This window comes from Ambystoma mexicanum, chromosome 1p, assembly GCF_040938575.1.
Source record: "Ambystoma mexicanum isolate Mex_15411 chromosome 1p, UKY_AmexF1_1, whole genome shotgun sequence".
Taxonomy (NCBI): Eukaryota; Metazoa; Chordata; class Amphibia; order Caudata; family Ambystomatidae; genus Ambystoma; species Ambystoma mexicanum.
Window position 1 is genome coordinate 1,387,443,093 of NC_090921.1, and position 23,859 is coordinate 1,387,466,951.

At 50.2% G+C, this 23,859-nt stretch overlaps 1 protein-coding gene across 1 annotated transcript in view; it reads left to right on the forward strand.

Moving 5' to 3' along the window:
- The window catches only part of DNAJA2 (DnaJ heat shock protein family (Hsp40) member A2), a 312,300-nt gene that overhangs the window by 240,084 nt on the left and 48,357 nt on the right, over positions 1-23,859 (forward strand). Inside the window, exon 8 of the mRNA XM_069607061.1 lies at positions 23,168-23,295. Coding sequence (XP_069463162.1) covers positions 23,168-23,295 — 128 coding nt within the window. The remainder of the gene's footprint in view (positions 1-23,167; positions 23,296-23,859) is intronic.

Here is a 23,859-nt window from a genome sequence, read left to right on the forward strand (position 1 = left end):
ACCATCGGCATCTGCATCAGCCGCCCCAAAACCACTGAGGACTCCCCTCACAGGACACCTGTAGGAGGCAGGTTCTCAACATCTGACGGTATGGCAGGCTATCACGTCAGATGCTTGGGCATTGGAAACAGTCAGCCAAGGTTACTGCCTGCCTTTCCTACGTATACCTCAGAGTCATCCACCGGGGATCAGCTCTCAGAAAGCTCCAGATCCGCTCCTCTTGCAGGAAATTTTGGACCTGCTAGAGAAAGGTGCCATAGAACCGGTACCTGTAGCGGAGAGGAACAAGGGCTGGTACTCCCCTTACTTTCTCATTCCGAAGAAAGACGGAGGACTGAGACCCATCTTGGACTTGCGAGAATTGAACAAATTCCTCAGAAAAGACAAATTCAAGATGGTCACACTTTCTCAGATCCTCCAGGCCCTTCAGTTCCAGGACTGGTTGGTATCTCTGGACCTTCAGGACGCTTATTTCCATGTGCCTATCCATCTCAAACACAGGAAATACCTGAGGTTCGCAATTGGCAACTCTCACTATCAATTTCGAGTGCTGCCATTTGGGCTGACCTCCGCCCCGAGGGTCTTCACCAAGTTAATGTCGGTAGTGGCTGCAAGTCTAAGGAGGGAAGGGATTCACGTCTACCCCTACCTGGACGATTGGCTGATCAGGGCTGTTTCTCCGGAACAAGCTCAGATCCAGCTAAATCACGTGTGCCACTTCCTTCACAGACTGGGTTTCTCCCTCAATTTAAAGAAGTCACAAATGATACCATCGCAGAGACTCCAGTTCATAGGAGCGATCCTGGATACTTCCCTGGGAAAAGCCTCGCCACCAGAGGTGAGGGCTCAAGATATTCTACAGATGATTACCAAGTTCCAGCATGCCCAACGTCTCCCAGCCTTCGACTTTTTGAGGTTGCTAGGCCTCATGGCATCCTGCATTTTCCTTGTGCCAGAGGCTCGCCTGAGAATGAGATCCCTCCAGTGGGCACTGAGGACTCGGTGGTCACAATTCTCAGGGAGAATGACAGATCTTCTTCAGGTTCCCGGCAGGGTGGCTCGAGACCTTCAGTGGTGGGCCTGTCAGGAGAACATTCTGAAAGGAGAACAGTTTTGGCAACCCTGGCCGGAGATGACAGTAGTCACGGATGCCTCACTCACGGGGTGGGGAGCCCACGCCAACGACTTGACCATCAGCGGTCGTTAGTCTCCATCGGAGTCCAGACTACACATCGACTACACGGTGGCCATGCATTACCTCAACAAAAGAGGAGGCGTAGGATCACTACCCCTGTGCAGAGAGGCGATGCAGCTCTGGTTTTGGGCAATCCAAGAAGGAATCTCTCTATCGGCAGTTCACCTAGCCGGAGAGAAGAACTTGACAGCCGACGCTCTGAGCAGGCAGAACACAGTCTCCCACGAGTGGGAGCTAGCTCAGGAAGTCCTTCAAGAGATCTTCGCCCTTTGGGGAACCCCTCAGGTAGATCTGTTCGTCACCAGCCTAAACAGGAAATGCGACCTGTTCTGCTCAAGGGAATTTCCTCCGAGAGGAGCTCTGGGAGACGCGTTCATAGTGGACTGGGAGTTTCCGCTTCTGTACGCGTTCCCACCGGTCCCTGTCATTCCTCAAATGATCAGGAGGTTGAGAAGATTCCGGCGAACCATGATCCTAATTGCCCCGGATTGGGCCAGGAGAACGTGGTACCCGGACCTTCTAGACTTGTCCATCTGCCCTCCAATTCGACTTCCACTCAGAGAGAACCTACTCTCACAGAAGGGAGGTCAGGTTCTCCATCCAGACATCAAAACCCTCAACCTTCACGCTTGGCTTCTGAACGGCTGAGGTACAAGGATTGGGACCTCCCTGATGATGTTATGGAGGTGTTGCTTTCGGCAAGGAGGCCAGCAACAAAGTCTTTATACCGCTGCCGTTGGAACAGATTTTGCAGCTGGTGTAGAGAACAGAATATCGACCCATTTTCATGTGGTACACCAATGGTTTTGTCCTTCCTGCTATATTTGGCAGATTCAGGCCTTCAAATTGGCACCATTAAGGGCTATCTTGCAGCGCTATCCATCTTTAAGCGTACTGCGGAAGAACCATCCTATTTCAAATTACCCTTGGTAATACAGTTTCTAAAGGGGTTAACCAATGTTTATCCCCCAAGACCATTCCAAGTTCCCCTATGGGATTTAAACTTAGTACTAACTTTCCTGATGGGTGCACCTTTCGAACCTCTCCATTCTTGTTCGTTAAAATTCCTTAACCTTAAAACTGTTTTATTAATAGCACTTACATCTGCTAGAAGGGTGAGCGAATTACAAGCTCTTTCTTGTAAACCCCCTCATACAATCTTTCACAAAGACAAAGTTGTCCTGCAAGTGAAGCCTAATTTCCTCCCAAAGGTGGTTTCTGAATTCCATATCACTCAGAAGATTACCCTACCATCTTTCTATCCTCCTCACCCGGGGAAAGAGGAAGAGAGGTTACACAGACTAGACCCTAGGAGGGTTTTAAGTTTTTACATTAGTAGACTAGCCAGGATAAGACAGGCAGACCAGCTGTTTGTAGGTTACACAGGTCACAAGCTGGGGTTACCAATAACTAAGCAGACCATTTCCAGATGGATCATTCTAGCCATTCTGGAATGTTATAAACTGGCAGGGAAAGAGCCCCCTCAAAACCTTAGGGCTCATTCGACCAGAGGTATTGCAGCTTCATCGACCCTCAAAAGAGGCGTGCCGGTTAAAGACATATGTGCGGCCGCTACATGGTCGTCTGTCCATACCTTTACACGTTTTTACAATCTGGATTCCTCCTCCAGTCAAGAGACTAGGTTTGGAAGGGCTGTACTTCATTCTATTCATCAATAGAAGACAGCGTGAAGTCAGTACTCCCTCCTCCGAATATAGAATACTGCTATGGGAGCCTATCTAAGATGAGGAATACGTCGGAGGACACAATCCCTTCGAAGAACAAGTTACTTCTTACCTTGTAACGTTCTTTCGACGGGATGTTCCTCCGACGTATTCCTCATCGACCCTCCCATCCATCCCCGCAGTTCTACTTCCCTTGTTGTTGCAGCTTACGCTCCTTCAGGGTGATTAGTCCAGTCAGTAATACTGTGGGCTACAAAACGGAACTGAGCAACGGACGCTGCGTGCGGCCTTTATAGGCAGGATGACGTCTAACGTCGATACGGCGGCTGTCGAGGGACATCGACTCGGAGGACGTCGACGCGCAGCTCCCTCTAGAGAAAAAATTTTCCGAGGCCAGCAGAGCTGGAAGGAGATATCTAAGATGAGGAATACGTCGGAGGAACATCCCGTCGAAAGAACGTTACAAGGTAAGAAGTAACTTGTTCTTCTTCCAGCTCGAAGGTGTGGTGGATCTGGAATTCAGGTAAGGTTCGAAGGTTTTGCTCTTATTCTAACCCGTTCTCCTTTCGTTCCTCCCTTTTTCTAGGAGCTGCAGACTCGAGGCGGGCGTGGCAGAAGACTGGATGCAGGCTTGCAGACACGGTGAGCGTTACGCTGCTGGATGCAGAATAACGCGAAGCGTGTGCTGCTCTTCGACGTGGTTTAAATAGCCTCCAAAGTAGTCCCAGCTAAGTATTCCTCCCCAGCCCCACCCGAGTAAAAAAATAGTCCCAAGGTAAAATAGCCCCTTCCAAGCCTCATTTGTCTTGGAGCTCTGCAGCATGGTCTGCATCAGGTAAGCTTGCAGCATGGTCTGCATCATGTAAGTTCTACTCTATGAGCCTGGCGCCTATGGCGCCCGGACTGACTCTCCATATGAGCCTGGCGCCATAGGCGCCAGGACCGCACCCAAACAGCCCCTAGCAGGGGTTTTTGGACTTGCTCAAAATAACTTGATGCCTGCTTCCTGGGTTGCTGGACCTGGTCTGGTGCCCCGGGGGTAGGCATCATGACACTAAGCCCCTCCTCTGGCAGCCATCTTCAGATTTTTACCGCACGTTCAAGTGTTGGGAGTCCTCATGCTATATCTCTCAAGCTTTTACTGTGTTTTGCGATTTTTTTTTTTTCAAAGTTTAATCTCATTTTTTTGGGGAATCGAGCCTAAAGCTCCACCGTTTCTACTTCCGATCAACGAGGACCCGTTTCGGAATTTTCTACGCCCCTCAAGGGCAAGGTTTTCGTTGAGTTCCGCTTCTTGGAGGATTCCAGAAGATCTTTGAGGCCTACCCCTCGTGGACATGGCCCAGGACAAAGGGAGCACGCCGCCCGGATGCAAGCTGTTCAGGAGCTGACCTGGATGCGGATTGCTTAATGTCTTCAAGGAGGACGAGCACTCTAGATGCCTCTACTGCCTTCATGAAGACAAAACGCACGTGGACAAGGACTGTGCGTTTTGCCAGAACATGCTGGAGCGGACCATGAAGGATCGGCGTATCCGCCTCACCAACTGGCTGGAGGGTGAAGAGCCCAGCAGAAGGTGAGAAGAGGTCTAAGCGGTCTAAGACCTTTGAGGGAGATCCGGCGACGGGGGCCCAACAAAAGGCAAACCACTACAAGTCTGTGAGCACCGGGAGCACCGAACGGTCGGGCTCCTCGGCTGCCGGGCAGGGTACACTTTCACGGACGCCATCAACAACGAGCTAACGCTCTGGTTTAGGGGGAAAAGGAAGTCTGAACCCGGGTAAGCTTTGTGATAAGCCCTGGTCTATTCCGACGGAGACAGCCGAGGGGGAGCGAGGCGGTGACCCTTCCCTCCCCCCGCCCCAAGGTGAAGGCCTCAAGCGCGTCGAAAGTCGTGAAGGCCTTGATTCACCCGGCTAAGGCCTCTATCGAGGGAGTCGTGGCGGACCTGGTAAAGCCTGTGGAGGTGACCTCGAGGCCCAGATTTTCCCTGCCACCGCGGAGGGAATGCTCTTTTCAACCCCTCGATAAGACCCCCGTGAGAACCCTGGTGGAAAAAGAGTGGGGGTGGTGGCCATCACGGACACGGATACAGCCTCTGAAGAGGAGCTGGCTGAAGTCGTGAAGATCCTGGACAAGAGGTCCGAGGAAGTCTGGTCCCACGGGAGGGATCCCGACGAGGCAGACGATGAAAGTGACTGTGGCGCCGACGGGGTTCCCGTGGAGGCAGAGGATTCCACTCCCCAACTGTCGCAGCCAGTACCTGGGCCACAGGACAACTTGGGAGCAATCTTGATGGTGTTCCAGGCCTTGTGTACAGAGATGAGGACAAGGTTTCCCTTACCCCCAACGGACGACCCAGCAGAGCCTGGACCGTCGGGAAGCCCTCCTATTAAGCGGAGGAGAACTCATCCCCCACCACCCTTCCAGCCTGCGTGGCACTCACGGCCTTCATCTCCTTCCCCAGATCTGAGGGATGACACGGGAACAGAGACGGCCACGACGGTGGTGACGGGATGGGCCTTCCATCACCACCTCCTCGGGCCTCTCCGCCCGGCGAAATTGGCTCCTTCCACGCCATGATCGCCAGGGCATCCAAGCTCTTGCAGCTCTGCCCCGTAGAACAGAAGGAAGGCTTCCTCTATCAACGGCGCAACGCCAAGTTACGTGACGACATCTGGGACGAGGGGCTGGAGCTCCTGAAGAACCCGTCCACGACTCCTGCCGAGAGAGACAAGTACGAGAAGTAATAGCGGGTCCCGGATTCCGCCTCCATGTGGATTAGGGCGCAGCCGACCCCGGATTCGGTCGTCTCAGCAACGGCCAAGAAGAAAGTGGCGGGGGCGACTGCTTCAACTTCGACCTCCCTGACGTACGGCGAAGGGAAGAAATTGGACGCCATGGGACAACGGGTCATCTCGTCGCCGGCACTGATGATTAAAGCAGCCAACGCCCTCGCGATTGTGGCCCACTACGACAGGGAGCTGTGGTTTAAGATCACTCCTCTGCTAGACTTCTTCCCGGATGACAAGAGGGCTGGAGATCCTGCAGGAAGGCGAGGTGGTGTCGGACCACGCCATAACGGTGGCCAGGGACATTGCGAACACCGGCTTCCGCCAGATGGGCAACAGGGTTTGCCTTCGCCGGCTTGGTTGGCTCAAGGCAACAGATTTCCGCCAGGACGTGCAAACCAGAGTTTTGGACATGCCTTTCGAGGGAAAGATCCTGTTTGGCAAGACAGTAGACTAGTCACTGCAGGCCATCAAGGCCGACACCAAAACGGTGCAGGCCTTGGGAGTTTTGCAGCAACGACGGCCGCCCTTTCGGAACTCCGGAGGCAAGAAAGGTGCCTCCAAGGGATTTGGCGGCGGCTCCTCGACGTACCGCCAAGCAGCCCGCTCCTCGTCGCAGGAGGCCTACAGAGGACGCGGCAAGTCAGGAGGATCTCGTCGTCAAGGAGGCAAGGCCACTACCACGCAGGACTGAACCAGCCGTAGCATCGGGCCCCCACCTGAGCACCCCGGTGGGAGGCCAGCTTGCGAATTTCGTCAGCGTGTGGGAGTCCATCTCCACTGACCGATGGTTGCTGGATGCCCTGGCCCGCGGGCACACTCAAGTTTCTAAAGAAGTGCTCCCTGTGGCCAGGAAGGAAAACCATGTCCCTCAACTGCTGCTGGAAGTAAGGGCAATGCTGAAGAAAGGTGCCATTGAGCTCGTCCCAAGGAGGCTCCGGGGCCCCGGAGTATACTCGCGTTACTTCCTCGTAAGAAAGAAGACTGGCGGCTGGCGACCAATCCTGGATCTTCGTCGTTTAAACAAGTACATCAAGTCCCAGAAGTTCCGGATGGTCACTCTCCAGCACGTGGTGCGGCAACTGGAGGAGGGCGACTTCCTATCGTTGCTGGACTTGGAGGATGCCTACTTCCACATCCCCATTCTAAAGGGACACCGAAAGGTTTCTCAGATTCGTAGTCAAAGGACGGCACTACCAGTTCAAGGCCCTCCCCTTCAGATTGAAATCGGCGCCCAGGATATTCACCAAGTGCCTAGCACCAGAGCCGGCGCGGCTGCACCTGCAGGGGATCCACGTCTACCCCTACCTGGACGACTGGCTCATCCGAGCAAGAACAAGAGAACTCGCCATCGAGCACACAGCGAAGACCGTCCAGCTGCTCACGGATCTGGGGTTTTCCATCAACTTTGTGAAATCCCACTTGGTTCCGTCGCAAGTCGCACTGTTCCTGGGAACAGGCTCGACAAAGTGGCGCGATTGGCCTCTCCGCCGGAGGAAAGGACGAAGGCCATCCTGGGCAAGGTGCAACGGCTGTCTGCCATGGACGTGGTCAGGTCCATCAAGTCCCTTCTCGGCATGATGTCCTCATGCATCTACCTTGTGCGCCCACTGCAGGAGTTCCTCGACGCCCGTTGGATGCAAGCGGCGGGCAGCTTCGAAGACAGGATCTCGCTCAACAAGGCCTTCCAAGCGATCAGGTGGTGGGACACCTGCGCGCATCTTGCGGCGGGTATGGACTGCCAGACCCCGGCACATCAGGAGACGGTGACAGATGCCTCCCTGGAGAGATGGGCGCACACACCGGAGATCTCCACGCTAGAGGCCTTTGGCTCCCGGTGGAGAGGTCACTACACATCAACGTCCTGGAGCTCCGAGCAGTGTTCTGGGTCCTGAGGTTGTTCCTCCCGTCCCTCAAAGGCAAGGTGGTGAGGATCTTCACTGACAACACAACCACGATGTTCTACATCCGGAAGCAGGATGAACCAGATCCCCAGCCCTATCCAAGGAGGCCCAGGATCTGTGACACTGGGCCGCCACCCAAGGGATGTTTCTGGTACCCTTCCACCTGGCAGGAATGAAGACCATCGCCGACTCACTCAGCAGGGAGCTACGCTCGTGCCACAAGTGGGAACTGCGACAGGATCAAGTGGATCTGCTATTCTAACGATGGGGCAATCCCCAGATCGACTTATTCGCGACGAACACCGGAGGTTCGTCAGCAGGTTTCCCCAGCTGGGGAGCATGGGCGATGCCTTCTCATGCCCCTGGGACGGCCTGTTCCTCTATGCGTTCCCGCCGTTGCTGCTGAGACTCATCAACCAACTCAGGCGGTCCCAGTGTAGGATGATCCTCGTCGCACCAGCGTGGCCAAGACCGATCTGGTTCCAGGACCTTCTGCACATGTCGGCGTCCTCTTCCCCCACCCCCCAGTCAAACTGCCGACGGACGCAAATCTCCTTTCCAGAGAAGGAGGCGCCATCCTCCACCACGACCCGGGGTCGCTGAACTTGCAGGCCCGGCTCCTGCAGCACAAGTTTGAAGGGTTAGATATCCCGGCGGACTGCAAGGAGGTGCTTGCAAAGTCCAGGGCGTCCTCAACTCTCAAGTGCTATGGACACAAATGGAAGAGGTTTTCTGTCTGGTGCCGGGCACAGAAGATTAACCCTCTGCGGATTACGGCCCCTCAAGTGCTGCCGTACTTGCTATCGCTGGCCAAGGCAGGCCCATGCCTCCATCAAGATACATCTGGCGTTTATCTCCCGCTACACCAGAACTCTGGGGTGTTTATCTCTATGGTTGCATCGCCTGGTGAAGGAGTTCATGAATCGTTCCGCCGGTGAAGGCTCCGGCCCCGGCGTGGGAGCTCAATGTGGTGCTGACCAGGCTCATGTGCCCGCCATTCGAGCCTCTGCATTCGGCACCGTTGAAGTTCCTATCGTGGAAGACAGCGTTTCTTGTGGCCATCACCTCCGCACAACGAGTGGGAGAGATCCAGGCCCTCTCCTGTAAACCTCCATATGTGACATTCCACGAGGCGAAGGTAGTGCTGAGGACGCACCCCTCCAAGCTGCCATCGGACTTCCATCTCAACGAGCCCTTGGTGTTACCTGTTTTTTTCCGTCGCCTTCATCGCCAGCTGAAAGGACTTTGCACTCGCTGGATGTGGCTAGAGCGCTGAAGTTCTACGTGGACCGCACAGTTTTCGGAAGACATCCCAGCTGTTTGTGAACTTTGGACCTTTGAACCAAGGGAAGGCCCTCTCGAAGACTTCCATTTCCAGATGGTTCTCCAGCTGCATCATGCACTGTCACCGGTTGGCAAACCGACCGTTGCCCAGCCATCCGAGAGCCCATTCGACCAGAGCGATCGCTGCTACCACGGCGTTCCTATCTGGTGTGCCCCTGCTGGACGTCTGCAGGGCGGCTACATGGAGGTGGACGCACACCTTCACAAGATTCTACTGCGTCGATCGGGATTCCAGGGAGGAGTCCAGAGTCAGTCAGGATGTGCTGCGCAACCTGTTCGCCTGAAGGTGGGCTTGGTGAGGAGGTAAGAGATGATGGGGCATTTGTAACGCGCCTATACACAAGTGTTTCAAGGCGCGACGAGGCAGGGGGGGACAAGGGGAGAACAGGCAACGATCCTACTAGGCAAGGTGTCATTCAGATCGCGCAAGGGTAAGGGGACTGGGAAAAGTGCAAGGGGAAGGGGAGAGGGGAAGTGCAGTACATGGTTAGTAGAATACAAGATAAATAGGGCCAGCTGGTGGCAAGTGCAAGGTAAGTGCCGGGAGAAGGGGCTGTAGGATACAGACAGTGCCGTAGTGCAGGTAGGCAGTGCAGGGAAGAGTGGCAAGGCCTAGGACCGAGATCGGTGAGTGGCCAGTTGCAGATTAGTGCAGATTCAGTGATTTTAGCAGGGGGTAGAGAGAGAGGGAGAAAGCGGAGCCAAAGAGGAAGGTTTTGAGTTGTTTCCAGAACCGTAGATGGTTCTCCTCAGGTTTCAGGGAGGCAGGAAGGCTGTTCCAGAGGGTGGCCCCTGCTGCGGAGAGAGATCTACCCGCAGCTCGTTGCTTGGAGAAGCGGCTGACCATGAGGTAGTTGGAGGTGGATGAGCGAAGAGCTCGAGAAGGAAGATATTTAGGAAGAGAGAGTTGAAGGTATTTTGGCCCAAGGCCCCAGAAGGCCTTGTGGACAATGCAGGCGGTTTTGAACTTAATCCTCGCTGCCACTGGGAGCCAGTGTAGCGATTTCAGTCCTGGAGAGATACGGTCCATGGGCTTGAGGCCAAGGACAAGTCTCACAGTCCTGTTCTCGATGAGTTGCAAAGGGCAGAGAGTAGAGGCAGGAAGATTTAGATGGAGGCTGTTACAGTAGTCCAGCTTCGAGAGAACCAGGGCTCTGGAGACGGTGAGCTTCTGGGGGAAGGAGAGGAAAGGAAGGATACCTCTGAGGAGGTGTAGCTGGTAGTGTGACCCCTTAGAGACGCCAGATATGTGAGGAGAGAAAGAGTGTGGAGTCGAAGATGACCCCAAGGTTTTTTGCCTTGCAGGAAGAGGGCCAAGGGAGGCCGGCCAGAGAGCTGCAGGGAAGGAAGGAGTGGGTGTGCCGATAAGTAGAATCTGTCTTACTGGCATTAAGGCAGAGGTCGTTGGCGGCACACCATTCCTGGATAGCAGAAAGACAGTCGGAGATGAGGGAAGGGAAGAGGCCGAAGGTAGCCTGAAAATGAGCTCAGTATCATCCGCATAGCACGAAGTTGGGACAGAGCAGCGATGCTGTGAGCAAGAAGTGCCAGGTACTGGTTGAACTGCCAGGGGGAGAGGTTAGATCCCTGGGGGACACCACAGGTAGAGAAAAAGATGTTGGAGAGGAAGGAACCCAGTTGGGACCTGGGAGGGTCGATTGGAGAGGAAGGTGGTCAGCCACGCCAGAGCCTGACCAGCGATACCCAGGTTATCACGGAGACGGTTGAGCAGGATGGTGTGGTTGACCGTGTCAAAGGCAGAAGAGAGATCGAGCAAAATGAGAACACAAGGGGTGTTAGAGTCCAGGTTTGAGAGCAGGTCTTCACGGATGTTCAGGAGAGCAGTTTCCGTGCTTCTGGCAGCTCTGAAGCCAGACTGATGGTCATGTAGACTACCAACAGATTCAGCAGGGAGATGCTTAATGTTGAGCCTTGCCACTTCCCATGGTTGTGCATGTGTACTGCTATGTATTCTTGTATTCATGAGTATGTGAATCCATGCCAGACCCCATGCTGGAGAAGGAACAAGTAACTTAAAACTTGTTCCTTCTCCAGTATGGGTCTGGCATGGATTCACATGCGAACCCTCCCTCCTACCCCTCTGCGGCTCTTCTTTCACTTGGTCCTACTGCCACTTTACGTGCTACCAAATCTGAAGATGGCTGCCAGAGGAGGGGCTTACGTAGAGGGCAGTCATTGACTGGGGGTAGTATGACCCAGAGACCAGTGATTGGTTATTAGGAGAAACAGTTCAGAAACAAAACTGATTTTTTCTTTACTGAGGATTCCCAGCCTGACGGGGAATATTCATGACCATGTGAATCCATGCCAGACCCATGCTGGAGAACAGTTACAGGTAAGTAACTTGTTCCTCCTGGCAGAGGCCATTTACGATCCTTCCTAATTAGAATTTCCTTGAGTTGGAGGAAGTTCATTGTCCTCTTCCCACAGCAGCCCAAGATCTCCCCCCGTGATCTATCCCCAGAGGTGTGATTTCCTGGCCTTGTGGAGCAGAAGGGAGGTGCCTGGCTTTTGTGGGGGGAAGCTGTGGAACTAGGCAGGCTTAATTTAAATGTCTTTGTTACATTGTTTTCTTGGTTTAAACAAACTTGCAATTTTCAAACAAGCAGCTAGAACATTTATTCCAGCTTCTAAACCATGAAGTTTAAATAGTTACAACCTAGGTTACTCATGATGACAGCTCCCTTAGATTTTCGACATTAGATTTCAGTGTACAAGTTTAAATCCTTATGATGCAAACTACTGACAGCTGTCATACAGGCGGCCGCTGGTACTGTGCCCATATTTTGACAGATCCCACAGGCAGGCAAACTTGTGCTGTGGGTGTTTTGATGACCAATTCAGCTTTCCAGGATATTGCAATTTCACAATGATTTCTTGAATTCAGTAAGATGTGACGCCCAGCAAGAAGATTGGATGTTTGTGGCTGTTTTGGACCAGCATTATGTATTTTCAGCAACCAAGAAAAGATTTAAAAACAGGATTCCGGATTTCTTTCAGCTAGCACTGCTTTTCATGCACTCTCCATTTTTACTGGTTGGGCAGCCCAATGACATGTTTCAGGAGTGAGGTCTCCGTTCCACCACTGACAGCAGGCATGGTAGATTTGGCAGCCATCTTTTTGCGCTTTGTACAGCGCAAATCCCATAGGTTTAGGCACAAATAGGGGTTTTGCAGCCATATTGATTCTGGTACCACCAGGACACAGGGATGCCTCAGGGCAGAACATAAGTGGCTTAATACATCCCACAGGGGAGAGGAGATTGGCGGGCCAGAGTGCAGCTCCGATTTTTTATTTTTAAGAGTTGGATGCAGGGTGGTGGTAGGAGATTGGGCGAGTGGCGTTATGCTGAAGTGAGGTGGGCGGGAGGATTTCTACGGATGTGGTCAGGGAAGGAATGATGGGGGCATGGGGGGGGGGCTTGAAAGTGGGTGCCATTGTGTGGGTGGCGAGCCGTGGGGACTGAGAGGACGGGAGAAGGGAGTGGGGGGTTCTAGGGATCTGGACGGGTGTGGGGGTGGATACTTGCGAGACAGGTAGCCATCTAGATGAGATAGTCTTACTAGGTAGAATTCAACACAGTACACTTTCAGTGCACTATCTAGATTTGAGATCGGCTAAGAGGGTGGAATGCAACACTATTTCTTGAGCACAATATCTATATGTGACAGTCTTAAGCAGTAGAATGTTACTCATTAAACTTTCTAGTAATCTTTGAGCGCATTATCTAGATGCAACAATCTTAAGAGGCAGAGTACAACATCGTAATCTTTCAGTGCACTGTCTAGATTTGATAAAATAGGGTGTGGTATGCAACACAAGATCACTTGGGCGCATGATCTAGATGTGACACGGTCTTGCTAGGTAGAATTCAACACAGTAAACTTTCAGTGTGTTAGAGAGAATTCTCAAATTTGCCAATTCCCTCCACCTTAGAGACCCCAAGCAAATTTGCTGGATTTTGAGGACATAATTTTTTTAACTTGCCGAGAGTGAGACCCTTTTTCCCACTCGTGAATTGTACCTGTTTCTTTTGGTTATGGAGTCTTTCAAACTCCATAGGCATCATCTTTTACATTGTGTCACACTGCACCTTCAGTGCAGTGGCACAGGGAAGTCTTCCAGATTTCCCCAAGGTTGAACTACCTTCTCTGGGATAAACTACGGTTTCCAAGAGCTGTAAAGGGAAATTGACTTTACTTGCCATGTAACTTTCTAGGCCAGCACACACTATCTTAAAATAGAGTGCTGGAGGGGTGACTTGGTATCCCCTGTGTCTATATCCTCCTGTAACATTCGTTACCCTTTCCTCACTGAATGGCTGGTGGCGTGGTTTCTTTTTTCAAAATGGCGCAGAGCCATCTTTGACCAAATGGCGCAGAGCCATCTTTGACCAAATGGCGCAGAGCCATCTTTGACCAAATGGCCCCTGGTCTTCTTTTTTCCCCCCCATGTCATTGTGGAAAGGTCCTAGAGATTTTCTCTGCGCGCCAATCCAGGCTTGGTCCCTTTGTTCATTGCGCCTTTGGCAGGATTCAGGAATGAAGCCCGCCTCTGGCTCCAGAGTGTCTGGGGTAGGCAGGAAGTGAGGTAGGTGCCTGGAACTCGCTGTGCTTAGTCTCCTAGGAGACCCAAATGCACTCTGGCGTGATTGGCTGGCTGACTGTCCAGCAAGGACAGCCACCCTGCTGGGTGAGTGACAGCTAGACTTGAATGAATGGTAGAGAACTGAATAAAAGGCAAAGCTTTTGGCTTGGAAGGCAGTTGACCACTGCATGAAGGAACCAGAGCTTGAAGAGGATGGCTGCTGCAACACCTGGACCGTTGGTTGGCCCGGTGAAGCCCTGCTGCAGTGCCAAAACGGCAAGTTCGCATCGACAGAGAAGCCCCTGCAAGGGCGACTGCTCCCTTTGAGTTGGTGGGACCAATCGACTCCTAATTAAGCCACCTGGAAATCCATCTCAGAGCTGTTTGAATTTCCTCAGTTGCTGCAGGAAACCGTATAGCCAGGGAGTGGAACACCAGATTGTGTTTTGCTTTTAAGCTGGCCTAAAACTTTTGGAAGATCCTCCGAACTCCCACGAAGCAGGACTGACCACGCCTGAGCCCCCTCAGCAGAGTGCGGGACCCCAGAAGCAAGAAAAGTTTACCTCCACAGCCAGGAACCACAGTGTTGCTATTTGTGGTAGCCGGGAGCAGCTGAAACGCAAAACGGCCACTAAAAGTGAAGTTTGCCGGTTATACATTTTGACAGTCCCAGCGCAGTGCAGGTATCCCCCGACGTCCTCCCTCTTGTCCCCACGACTGAGGCCCAGGAACCTTGAGATCTGCAGAGCTGCACAGGAACAGAAGTCATCAGCTGCATCTTTTCTTCGTTACTAAAATACTTTAAAACTAATCTAAGAGAACTTGCCGCTTATTGTGGAAATGCTTGTAACTTCTGCAACTCACAAGTCTAATCGGCTTGTGGCCCTACATTTGATTCTTCTTTTTATCAAAGACGCCTAAAAACTTCTGCAAAGACTTTTCCATTTACTTACCTGAAGTGCTACATCCTATACAAAGACTTTTGCCCATTGACTTTGGCTTAGCCTATATGAATTGAATAACTCTTCTAAGTGCTGTCTGAAAGTATTTGCCCTGCTTAAGAATAATTGTCAATTCTTGTGTTCGAATAACCTTTGCCTTTTACCAACTTTAAGAGTGTTCTGAATGCAAACTGTAAGGTATTAATGTCCCCAATACCCTTGTTACTGAAGTCACCTGTGGGTGTAGGTTGTCTGTGGGCCGTCCCAAAAGGGTTTTGTCTGATTCAGAAACTCGGTGTGCAGTATTGAAGTGTTTGTTACTAGTATATTGTTCCCTTCTAAAGAAGGCTTTATAACTGATTGATAAATACATTAATAATTGTTTATGCAACAGACCTTGAGTGTAAGAGTTTATTTTAATACCTGTGATTGTGAATCTTTGTAACTCCACTACAGCTCACATTTCCCCTCTTGAGATGCCTGGCTGCTAAACACGCTACCAAAACTGTGTAGTACAAGCTTATACCAAAGGTTGGGTTGCATATACATAGCCGTTTATAGTGTTCCCAGAGGGTACTGCATTCAAACTTTGCCCAACACATAGGAAGAGCAAACCTCCATTTCCAGGAAGGAGACAAAGGGGAAACCCAAGGTCTCGGGAAACAAGAAAAGTAGCGTTCCTCTGCACAATACCAGGACATCCCAGAGAGGACAGTCCCAAGTCACACCTGTGACTCCTCCACCAGCTGAGGCTGAGTGTGAGATCCAACCAGAAGATGGTGAAATCAGCTACTGATGACAGAGCTGGAAGATTTTCCACCTGTTGGAGAGCGTGTTAGGTAAGGTCTGCACAGAACTGGTAAATCTTCCTTTCCTGGTTCAACTCCAGAACCTTTTGCTTTATTAGTGAGAGATTTTTCATTAATACCTCAGTGAGTGGGAACCTTTTTCCACACTCGCATAATCTTTAACTCTTTTTATGGGTGTAATTTTTTAGACCCCTCTTTAACAACTTATTGGCAATAAGTGCCTGTTATTGCTGGGTTGCCCTAGAGGCTCCCCTTTAACTTTCCTGTGCTAACCTTGAGTGAACTACAGTTCCCAAGGGTAGAAAGGATCTTTGGATCCCTTTTACATTTTATTTAGTGAAACCAGCACACCCCCACCTTATGTGGAGTGCTGGGGAGATTCAATGTATCCCCTTTCACATTAAAACTGTAACAATTATGTTAGTGACAAGCTTACATTCAATGGCTGGTGGCGGTGATACCTTGTATTAATATGGTGCATCTTTACCGCGGGCTGTGTTCACACTTGCAGTAAAGGGACCTAAGGGTGTCATTTTTACCAAAATGGCCTAGTCTTCTTTTTTTGCCATTTTAGTGTTTGTCGTTTCTTGTTCCTTCCCTTGACATCCAGGGCGGGAAATTCCTTTGTGTGATTTTTGTCTTCGGCGGGAGTCCCTCCCCCCCCCCCCCCCCCCCAGGCTCCAGTCTGTCTGTAAGAGCAGGAAGTGAGGGAGGAGTCCAAAACTCCCCAGCCCTTTGTCTTACTCCTTGCTTGAATGGGGTCAAATCCCTGTGGGGAGGCTGGCTGTCCTGATTGAACAACCAGACCGCCCCTTGTAAAATGCAGGGAGAGAATGCAGAGGTTCTGCTGAAATTCCTGATAAATACTGCGAACCTGGAAGCTTTAGATATGTCAACCACTGGAACTTAAACCGAAGAGGATGACTGAGGAAAAGCGTCGGAAACTATTTCCAGCGACCGGAGAGCCTGCTGTAGTCCTTCCTTCCAATCGACCTGGGGACTCCGAAAACGACGACCCTGACCCAAAACCTGGTGTGACCCACTAGACTCAAGACCTGCATTTTGAGCCATTCTATGCGTTGCTGCGATCTGCATTGTTGCAATACTCGAATACCCTGGGACCTCAAGCCATCGTGCAGTGCACGGTCTTCGGAATTATTGCTGAAACTTCATGGGCATCCTGGTGGACGCCAGAGACTTGAATGGAGTCCAAAAAGTCCCCTTGCCAGAGTGCTGGACCTTTTTAAAATGATGAGAAATCAACTGATTTTCTGTCTTCTGTGCTCCTTGAAAAGGCGCCAAATCCGCAGAACCGCGTTCAGCCACGAGGGAAACCTTGCCTAGAGCCTTATTCACCGATCCCTGCTGCAAAGTCCCTTCTGAGGTCTTGTTTTCAGTCTCCACAACAAGGAATCTACTGACTGGGTATTTGGCTGCGGACCCTGAAGTTCTCCTGCTGCAAAATCTTCAATGCTGAGATACTGTGTTGGCTTGGGTATTTACTTAGCTACACAGAAATCCTAACAGGCTTAAGGTATGTGGTGTTTTCTGTGATTGGGCGGTCCCTCGTCCAGTACACCCAGTCCCACTGCTAGAATCCTGCTAGGGTGTCTTCTGCGAAGCTCCTGGAACCTCTTCTAACTCTAAAGTGAAGTACTCACCTGTTTGCCCAGTTTTCCTAAGGAACTCTGACTTTTGCTACTAAAGAATGTATTCTGGAACTGCCTGTTGGTCACTAGTTCTAGTGACCCCTCTCCCTCCCCCCTTCTGGCACTGAGAACACTCATGCTCCAAGAAAAAGGGAAAGACTGTCAAGGGATTGGGACTTCTGTCTAGAAAAGAAGTGTTTCAAAGTTACTTAGTTGTAAGAGTTGGTTGGTAACTGTAATTAGAGTGGGTTGTGTCCTCCAACGTATTCCTCATCTTATATGTATTCCATCCAGCTGTAGCTGCTTCGGAAAGATTTCGGCAGAGGGTGCCATGCGTCTATGCCGTCGAGTCGATGGTCCCTCGAAGGCCTCTGTCGAGGGTGACGTCATCTGATGTATAAGAAGCACATGTGGCGCCTGTTGGCTTCAGTTCTGTTTTTCCGCAGTATATGTTGCTTCGGAGATTCGGTGCGCCTCGAGTTCTGTGAATAATAAATAAAAGAAATATGTCCTCATCGACGCCCACCACGAGATCTGGTTTCCATAAAGTGCAAGTCGTGCGGTTCAAAAATGTCGATCACCGACCCGCACTCAGCGTTTGTGGTGCCTCGGAGAAAGCCACGACACGGATGCTTGTAGGAAGTGTCAGGCGATGACAGGTAAGGCCTTGCGAGAGAGGAGTGGAAAACTACAGGTAAGTCGTAAAGCCTCTAGCCGAGAGTCGAAGTCCCGTGAGGAGAAATCTCCTCGATGCGAAAGGCATCGGTCAAGGTCCCGAAGCGATTCCCATCGTCTTCAACAAAAAAATCGAAGAAACTACGCCACAGGTCCCCCTCCCTCTTCCTCGGACGAATCCCCAAAAAGGATAAAATGCCCCACTAAACATTCATCATTCGAAGAATGGGAAGCATTCAGGGTCAAAATGGAGGTGTTTGAGAAAGCGAAGCCTCGGTCCGCGCCTTCCTTGGAAGCCGGCCGGCAGCGTCATCGCTCCAACACTCACACGCCCTCCAGCCCGGGTGATCGAAAAAGGAAGGATAGAGAACCTTCTAGGACTCCGAGCGAGAAAAGCCGCTCGAGCCGACCGCTCGAGGTCTCGGACGGCGTCGGTGACACCTCGAAGGGCAAGTCTTCGAAGAGCGCCTCGGCGCCCCGCCAAGCCGGCGCCGTCTAAGACTGGTATTACATCGACGCCTTTGTCGATGTCGACCCCAAAGCCCTCGACGCCGAAGACTTCAGTTCGGCAAGATCAGCCAGAAAAAGGGTAAGAGAAGGCTACAAGACCTGTGATGCCTTCAGGGCCCATTAACACTCCTCCTCCACCTCTCCCAGAAAAGGTTTTCAAACCTCTTCCTAGGAAAGAGTTTCAAGTCCCTGACCTCAATTTCTGAGGAACAGGAGAAATCCGATGAGAATGTACCTTTTGGACTAGAATATGGCACTCCAAATGTCCCTGAATGCCTGATTACAGAAGAAAGCAGGATGACGGATTTGGTTGAATCACTGCACAATGCAAGTGGTATTGATACGTCTCCTGAGAATGACTTCGGTATACCAGAACCAGGAGAACATGCCAGTCCATCATACCTTCAACTAATGAAAAAGTAAGATTATTTAGGATGGGCCAGACCTCCAACCCAATTCGTCCAAGATGATCTAACAGACATATTGGATCATGGTCCTACTAAAGACCCAATACTACCTTTTCACGTAGCCTTGCAAAGTAGGGTGGCCAAAAATCGGGAGACTCCGGATTCTATTCTGCCAGTGAATAAAACCCTTACTTCAAAATAGCGCCCTGCCAGTAGTGACCCCGGCTGTCTGTCTAAACATCCCACTCCCGAGAGTTTGGTCATACAGACAGCCACAGCTTCTAACAAACTGGCGTATCCTTCTATCCCTCCGGACAGGGACGATAAGCGTGTGGATGGCTGGGCACGGAGGTATTTTCAGCTGGGAGTATGGCATTAAAATCGGCCAACTCCACATGTGACTTGGCAAGGTTTTCGTACACTCTCTGGGAGTGCATTGCGATGGAGGCAGAGCACATACCAGAAGGGGACGAAAGGGAAGGATTCCTTGCTATCGTTAGAGATGGAAAGGAGGCTATGCAGGAATCCCTTGAATCTGGATTGGACACTGTTGATAGTGTGAGCAGGTCCATGGGCACTAGCACGGTAATGCGCAGATTTGCATGGTTACGGAAGTCTGGTTTCACACCAGATGTGCAGAACAGTCTTCTAAACATTTCCTTTGACGGGTCTTACCTTTTTGGCAGCAAGGCTGACGAGAGCCTTGAGGTTGCAGACCTCAAAGGCAGCTGCGAAGTCTTTGGGAGCTGCCATCAGGCAACCTCAGCCTTTTTGTGCATCAAGTGAATCTTGGAGGGGACAATCCTATCGTTACTACTCAAATGGAAAGGCGAGAGGAATAGCCAGTCAAAGGGGCCAGAGAAAGGCCACTCGCGGTGGACGAGGAAAACTTGCAAAGCTAGCTCCAGCCTCTCTGCCATCAGCGGCTGCAGCAACCGCCTCAAAACCGCTTTGAGGACTTGCATCACAAGACACCTTTAGGAGGCAGGCTGTCACAGCATCTGCAAGAATGGAGAGCCATTACTTCAGATGTTTGGGCTCTAGAAATAATAGCCCAAGGTTACTGCCTTCCTTTTCTAACGCAACCTCAAAGCAATCCACCAGGGAGACACACTTTGACGTTTTCAGACCCGCTCCTACAGCAGGAAGTTTTAACCCTGTTGGAGAAAGGTGCTCTAGAACTGGTACCTGCAGCGGAGAAGAACAAGGGATGGTACTGCCCGTATTTTTTTATCCCCCAAAAAGGACGGAGGACTGAGACCCATCCTGGACTTAAGAAACTTGAACCAGTTCCTCAGGAAGGACAAGTTCAAGATGGTTACCCTTTCTGAGATCCTTCAGGCCCTTCAACTCCAGGACTGGTTGGTGTCATTGGACCTCCAGGATGCTTATTTTCATGTGCCGATTCATCCCAAGCACAGAAAATACCTGAGTTTCGTAGTTGGCGACTCACTATCAGTTTTGAGTCCTGCCATTCAGACCAAATTCCAAAATGGCCAAAATCTTCAGGCCTACGACTTCTTAAGGTTACTCGGCCTCATGGCATCCTGCATCTTTCTGGTGCCAGAGGTACGTCTGAGAATGAGATCCCTTCAATGGGCTCTAAAGACTCAATGGTCCCAGTTCTCGGGTCGAATTACAGATCTTCTCCAGATTCCAAACAAGGTTCGTCAAGATCTTCTATGGTGGACTTGTTCAGAGAATATCCTGAAAGGAGAACTTTTGTGGCAAACATGGCCGGAGATCCACGTAGTGACAGACGCCTCACTCAAGGGGTGGGGAGCTAATGCCAACGATATGACAATCAGCGGTCGTTGATATCCATCAGAGTCCAGACTACACATCAACCTTTTGGAGCTGGGGGCATTCAGACTAGCGATGAAGGCCTTCCTGCCCTCTGTGCGGGGAAAGAATGTCTTGACGGACAACACAATAGCCATGTATTAGCTCAACAAGAGAGGTGGTATAGGGTCTCTACCACTGTGCAGAGAGGCAATGCAGCTCTGGTACTGGGCAATTCGAGAAGCAATCTCCCTATTGGGAGTTCACCTAGCCGGGGAGGAGAACACGACGGTGAACGCTCTGGGCAGACAGAGCAGTCTCACACGAGTGGGGCTAGCTCAGGAATCCTTCAAGAGATCTTCGCCCTTTGGGGAACCCCTCAGGTGGACTTGTTGCGTCCAGAAGCAACCGAAAGTGCGAAAGGTATTGCTCAAGGGAATTTCCTCAGAGGAGCTTGTCGTGGATTGGGATTTTCCACTTCTATACGCGTTCCCACCGATCCCCGTCATTCCTCAAGTAATCAGGATGTTGAGACGGTTTTGGAAGCTGCATGATCTTAATTGCCCCGGATTGGGCCAGGAGAACGTGGTACCCGGACCTTCTGGATATGTCCATCTGTTCTCCGATATGTCTGCCACAAAGAGAGGATCTTCTTTCGCAAGGTGAGGGACAGGTCCTCCATCCAGAGGTCAACACTCGTTCAACCTTCACGCTTGGTTTCTGAAAGGTTGAGATGCAAGGATTGGGACCTCCCGGATGACGTAATGGAGATGTTGCTTTCGGCAAGGCGGCCAGCAACAAAATCTCTGTACCGTTGCCGCAAGTTTTGCGACTAGTGCATGGAAAAGAATGTTGACCCTTTTCTATGTTCCACTCCGGATGTGCCTTCTTTTCTCCTTTCATGAGCACAGAAAGGTCTTAATATTGGAACCGTTTAAGGTTACCTGGCCGAGATTTCCATATTCAAGAGTCTTCGGAAGAATGCTTTTAAGTCCCTTGGTGATTACATTTCTGGAAGGGCTCACAAACGTGTTCCCACCTTCTACTTTTCAGGGTCAAGTTTGGGATCTTAATTTGGTTCTAAAATGTCTGTGTGCCCCATTTGAACCCTTGGACACATTCCCATTGAGGTTATTGACCTTCAAAACCATATTGTTGGTTGCATTGACATCTGCACGTAGAGTAAGCGAGTTGCAGGCACTCTCCTCCAGGCCACCCTATACCATATTCCACAACGACAGGGTTGTGTTGAGGGTAAAACCCTCCCTCCTTCCTACCTAAGGTGGTATCTGATTTTCATCTAAATCAAGATTGTTCTGCTTGTGTTTTACCAACCCCCTCACCCCAGCCGCATCCCACTAAAGAAGAGAGGCTCCATAGATTGGACCCTAAAGAGCTTTAAGCTTATATATTTCTAAATTCTCCAAACTAAGAGTGGATGACCAACTCTTTATTGGCTACACAGGAAGGAAATTAGGACAAGCTGTTTCGAAACACTTTGTCAAGGTGGATTATATTTGGTATCTCAGAATGTTACAAAATGGCAGGCAAGGACCCACCAGAGGGTTTCAGAGCTGTCTACTAGAGGTATAGCCTCTTCTGCAGCCCTTCAAAGGGGAGTACCTATTAAATCCATTTGTGATGCTGCAACATGGTCATCGTTTGCATACATTCACAAAGCATTATTGTCTGGATGCTTCTCATTATCAGGATGTTGCTTTTGGGAAGGCGGTACTGTATTCGTCCTTATAAAAAGCCGACAATTCTAAATTCTCCTCCCTCATATTCTACATACTGCTTTGGGAGTGTATCATAGATGAGGAATATGTTGGACACAACCCATTCGAAGAACAAGTTACTTACCAACTGGTAATGTTCAAAACAGAATTGAGGCCAACATGCGCCACGCATGCTACTTGTACACCCGATGACGTCACCCTAGACGGAGGCCTTCGAGGGACATCGACTCGACGCATGGCAGCCTCTGCCGAGATAATTTTTCCCAAGCAGCCGAAGCTGGACTCGATTATCAAAGATGAGGAATACTTTGGAGAAACATCCAATCGAAAGAACGTTACCAGTTAAGTAACTTATTCTTTTAATTCGTTTTCCTTCACTTTGATTTGTAATCCTATATCATGTCTATCGTACTCACCAGGCAGGGTCTGTGGCCAGGCATATGGACACTTTACCTCCATTTCGGGTCTGTGATTTGTCCGGAGCATGGTCTTTGACCAGGCCACGCCAGGCAATCAGAATTAGCCAGGATGCCTGGCTGGTGCCCCATGGCCATGTTCACTTGCCACTGCCTTGTGTAGTGGCGCATTTGACTGGGCATTGCCTTTCTCTGTGCCCCTTGTCCGCCAAGTCATCAAATGTAGTCACTGAGCCAGGTGATTTCACACCCCCTCCCTTCTGCCTCTCCAATTACCTCCTATTGCAGGGAGGTTGGTGGGTCAGTGGCCATTTTGCCCGGTTCATGTCCTGTGGCTATGCCCCAGACTCATCCAAGCCACCTAAGTAGCGTTGGGCCTTAACTGCAGTCAGTTCCAGTTGTTGCTTTACCAAATGATGGTTACATGGGACACGGCCATGGTTAGTTGCCACTTTGTCCCAGGCATGGCCATTGGGACATATTGTAAATATAAGGTTAGTGAGCTTCCATGTAGGCATTGAAATGATACTCACTTAAATGTTTCTTATTGAATAAGGCGAATTGTGTCCTGCAACAGTTCGAAAAAAATGAATGAGATGGAAGTAAGCAGTAGTAAAAGTTTGTTTTAAAAAACGTAGAAAGCTTCTCAATTTTTTTGGTTACACGACCTTAACTAGTTATGTGGAAAATTATATCTACTTTTACGTTAGGTTCAACTCGTGTTGTTCGAGGTGAAGGAATGCCGCAGTATCGTAATCCATTTGAAAAAGGAGATCTTTTCATTAAGTTTGATGTACAGTTTCCAGAAAGTAACTGGATTAATCCAGAAAAGCTCACAGTAAGTGTACCTTAGTTATTTCAAGACATTTATTTTTTTGCTTTAAACTGTACATTTTATGCATTTTTCAATGTCATTTTGCATAGAAAATATTCAGCTGTTTTATTTGTGGGTTGAAGGCTATTTAATATTCCTAGAATTGTAGCATTGTAAGATAGTGTGTACTTTTCTGTATTAGTTTACCAATGGTTACATTGCCTATATACTTGTTGTTTAATCCTAGGTATGTTTTAATGTTTTCAATAATATTCTTTCTTCCTAATCACACTCTTAGGCATTCAGGAAAGTTTAAAAACAATGTTGCTAGCTTCTACTTTTTTGCAACAGTGTACAATATTCAGTTGAAGATTAGCCAATGTTTAAGTGCAGTGTTAAAGGAGTTGTTCTAAAGTCCACTTAAGGCAAGACTTCCTAAAATTATCCCTAGGTGTACAGGTCCCCAACTCTTTTAGTATGTCTGTACTAACCAAGGGATCTTGGTAGAGTGACGGAGCAGCCAGGCCTATCATTGGAGGAAGATCTGAGATGTAGGCAAGTACAGTGAACCCAGTAAAGACAATAGTC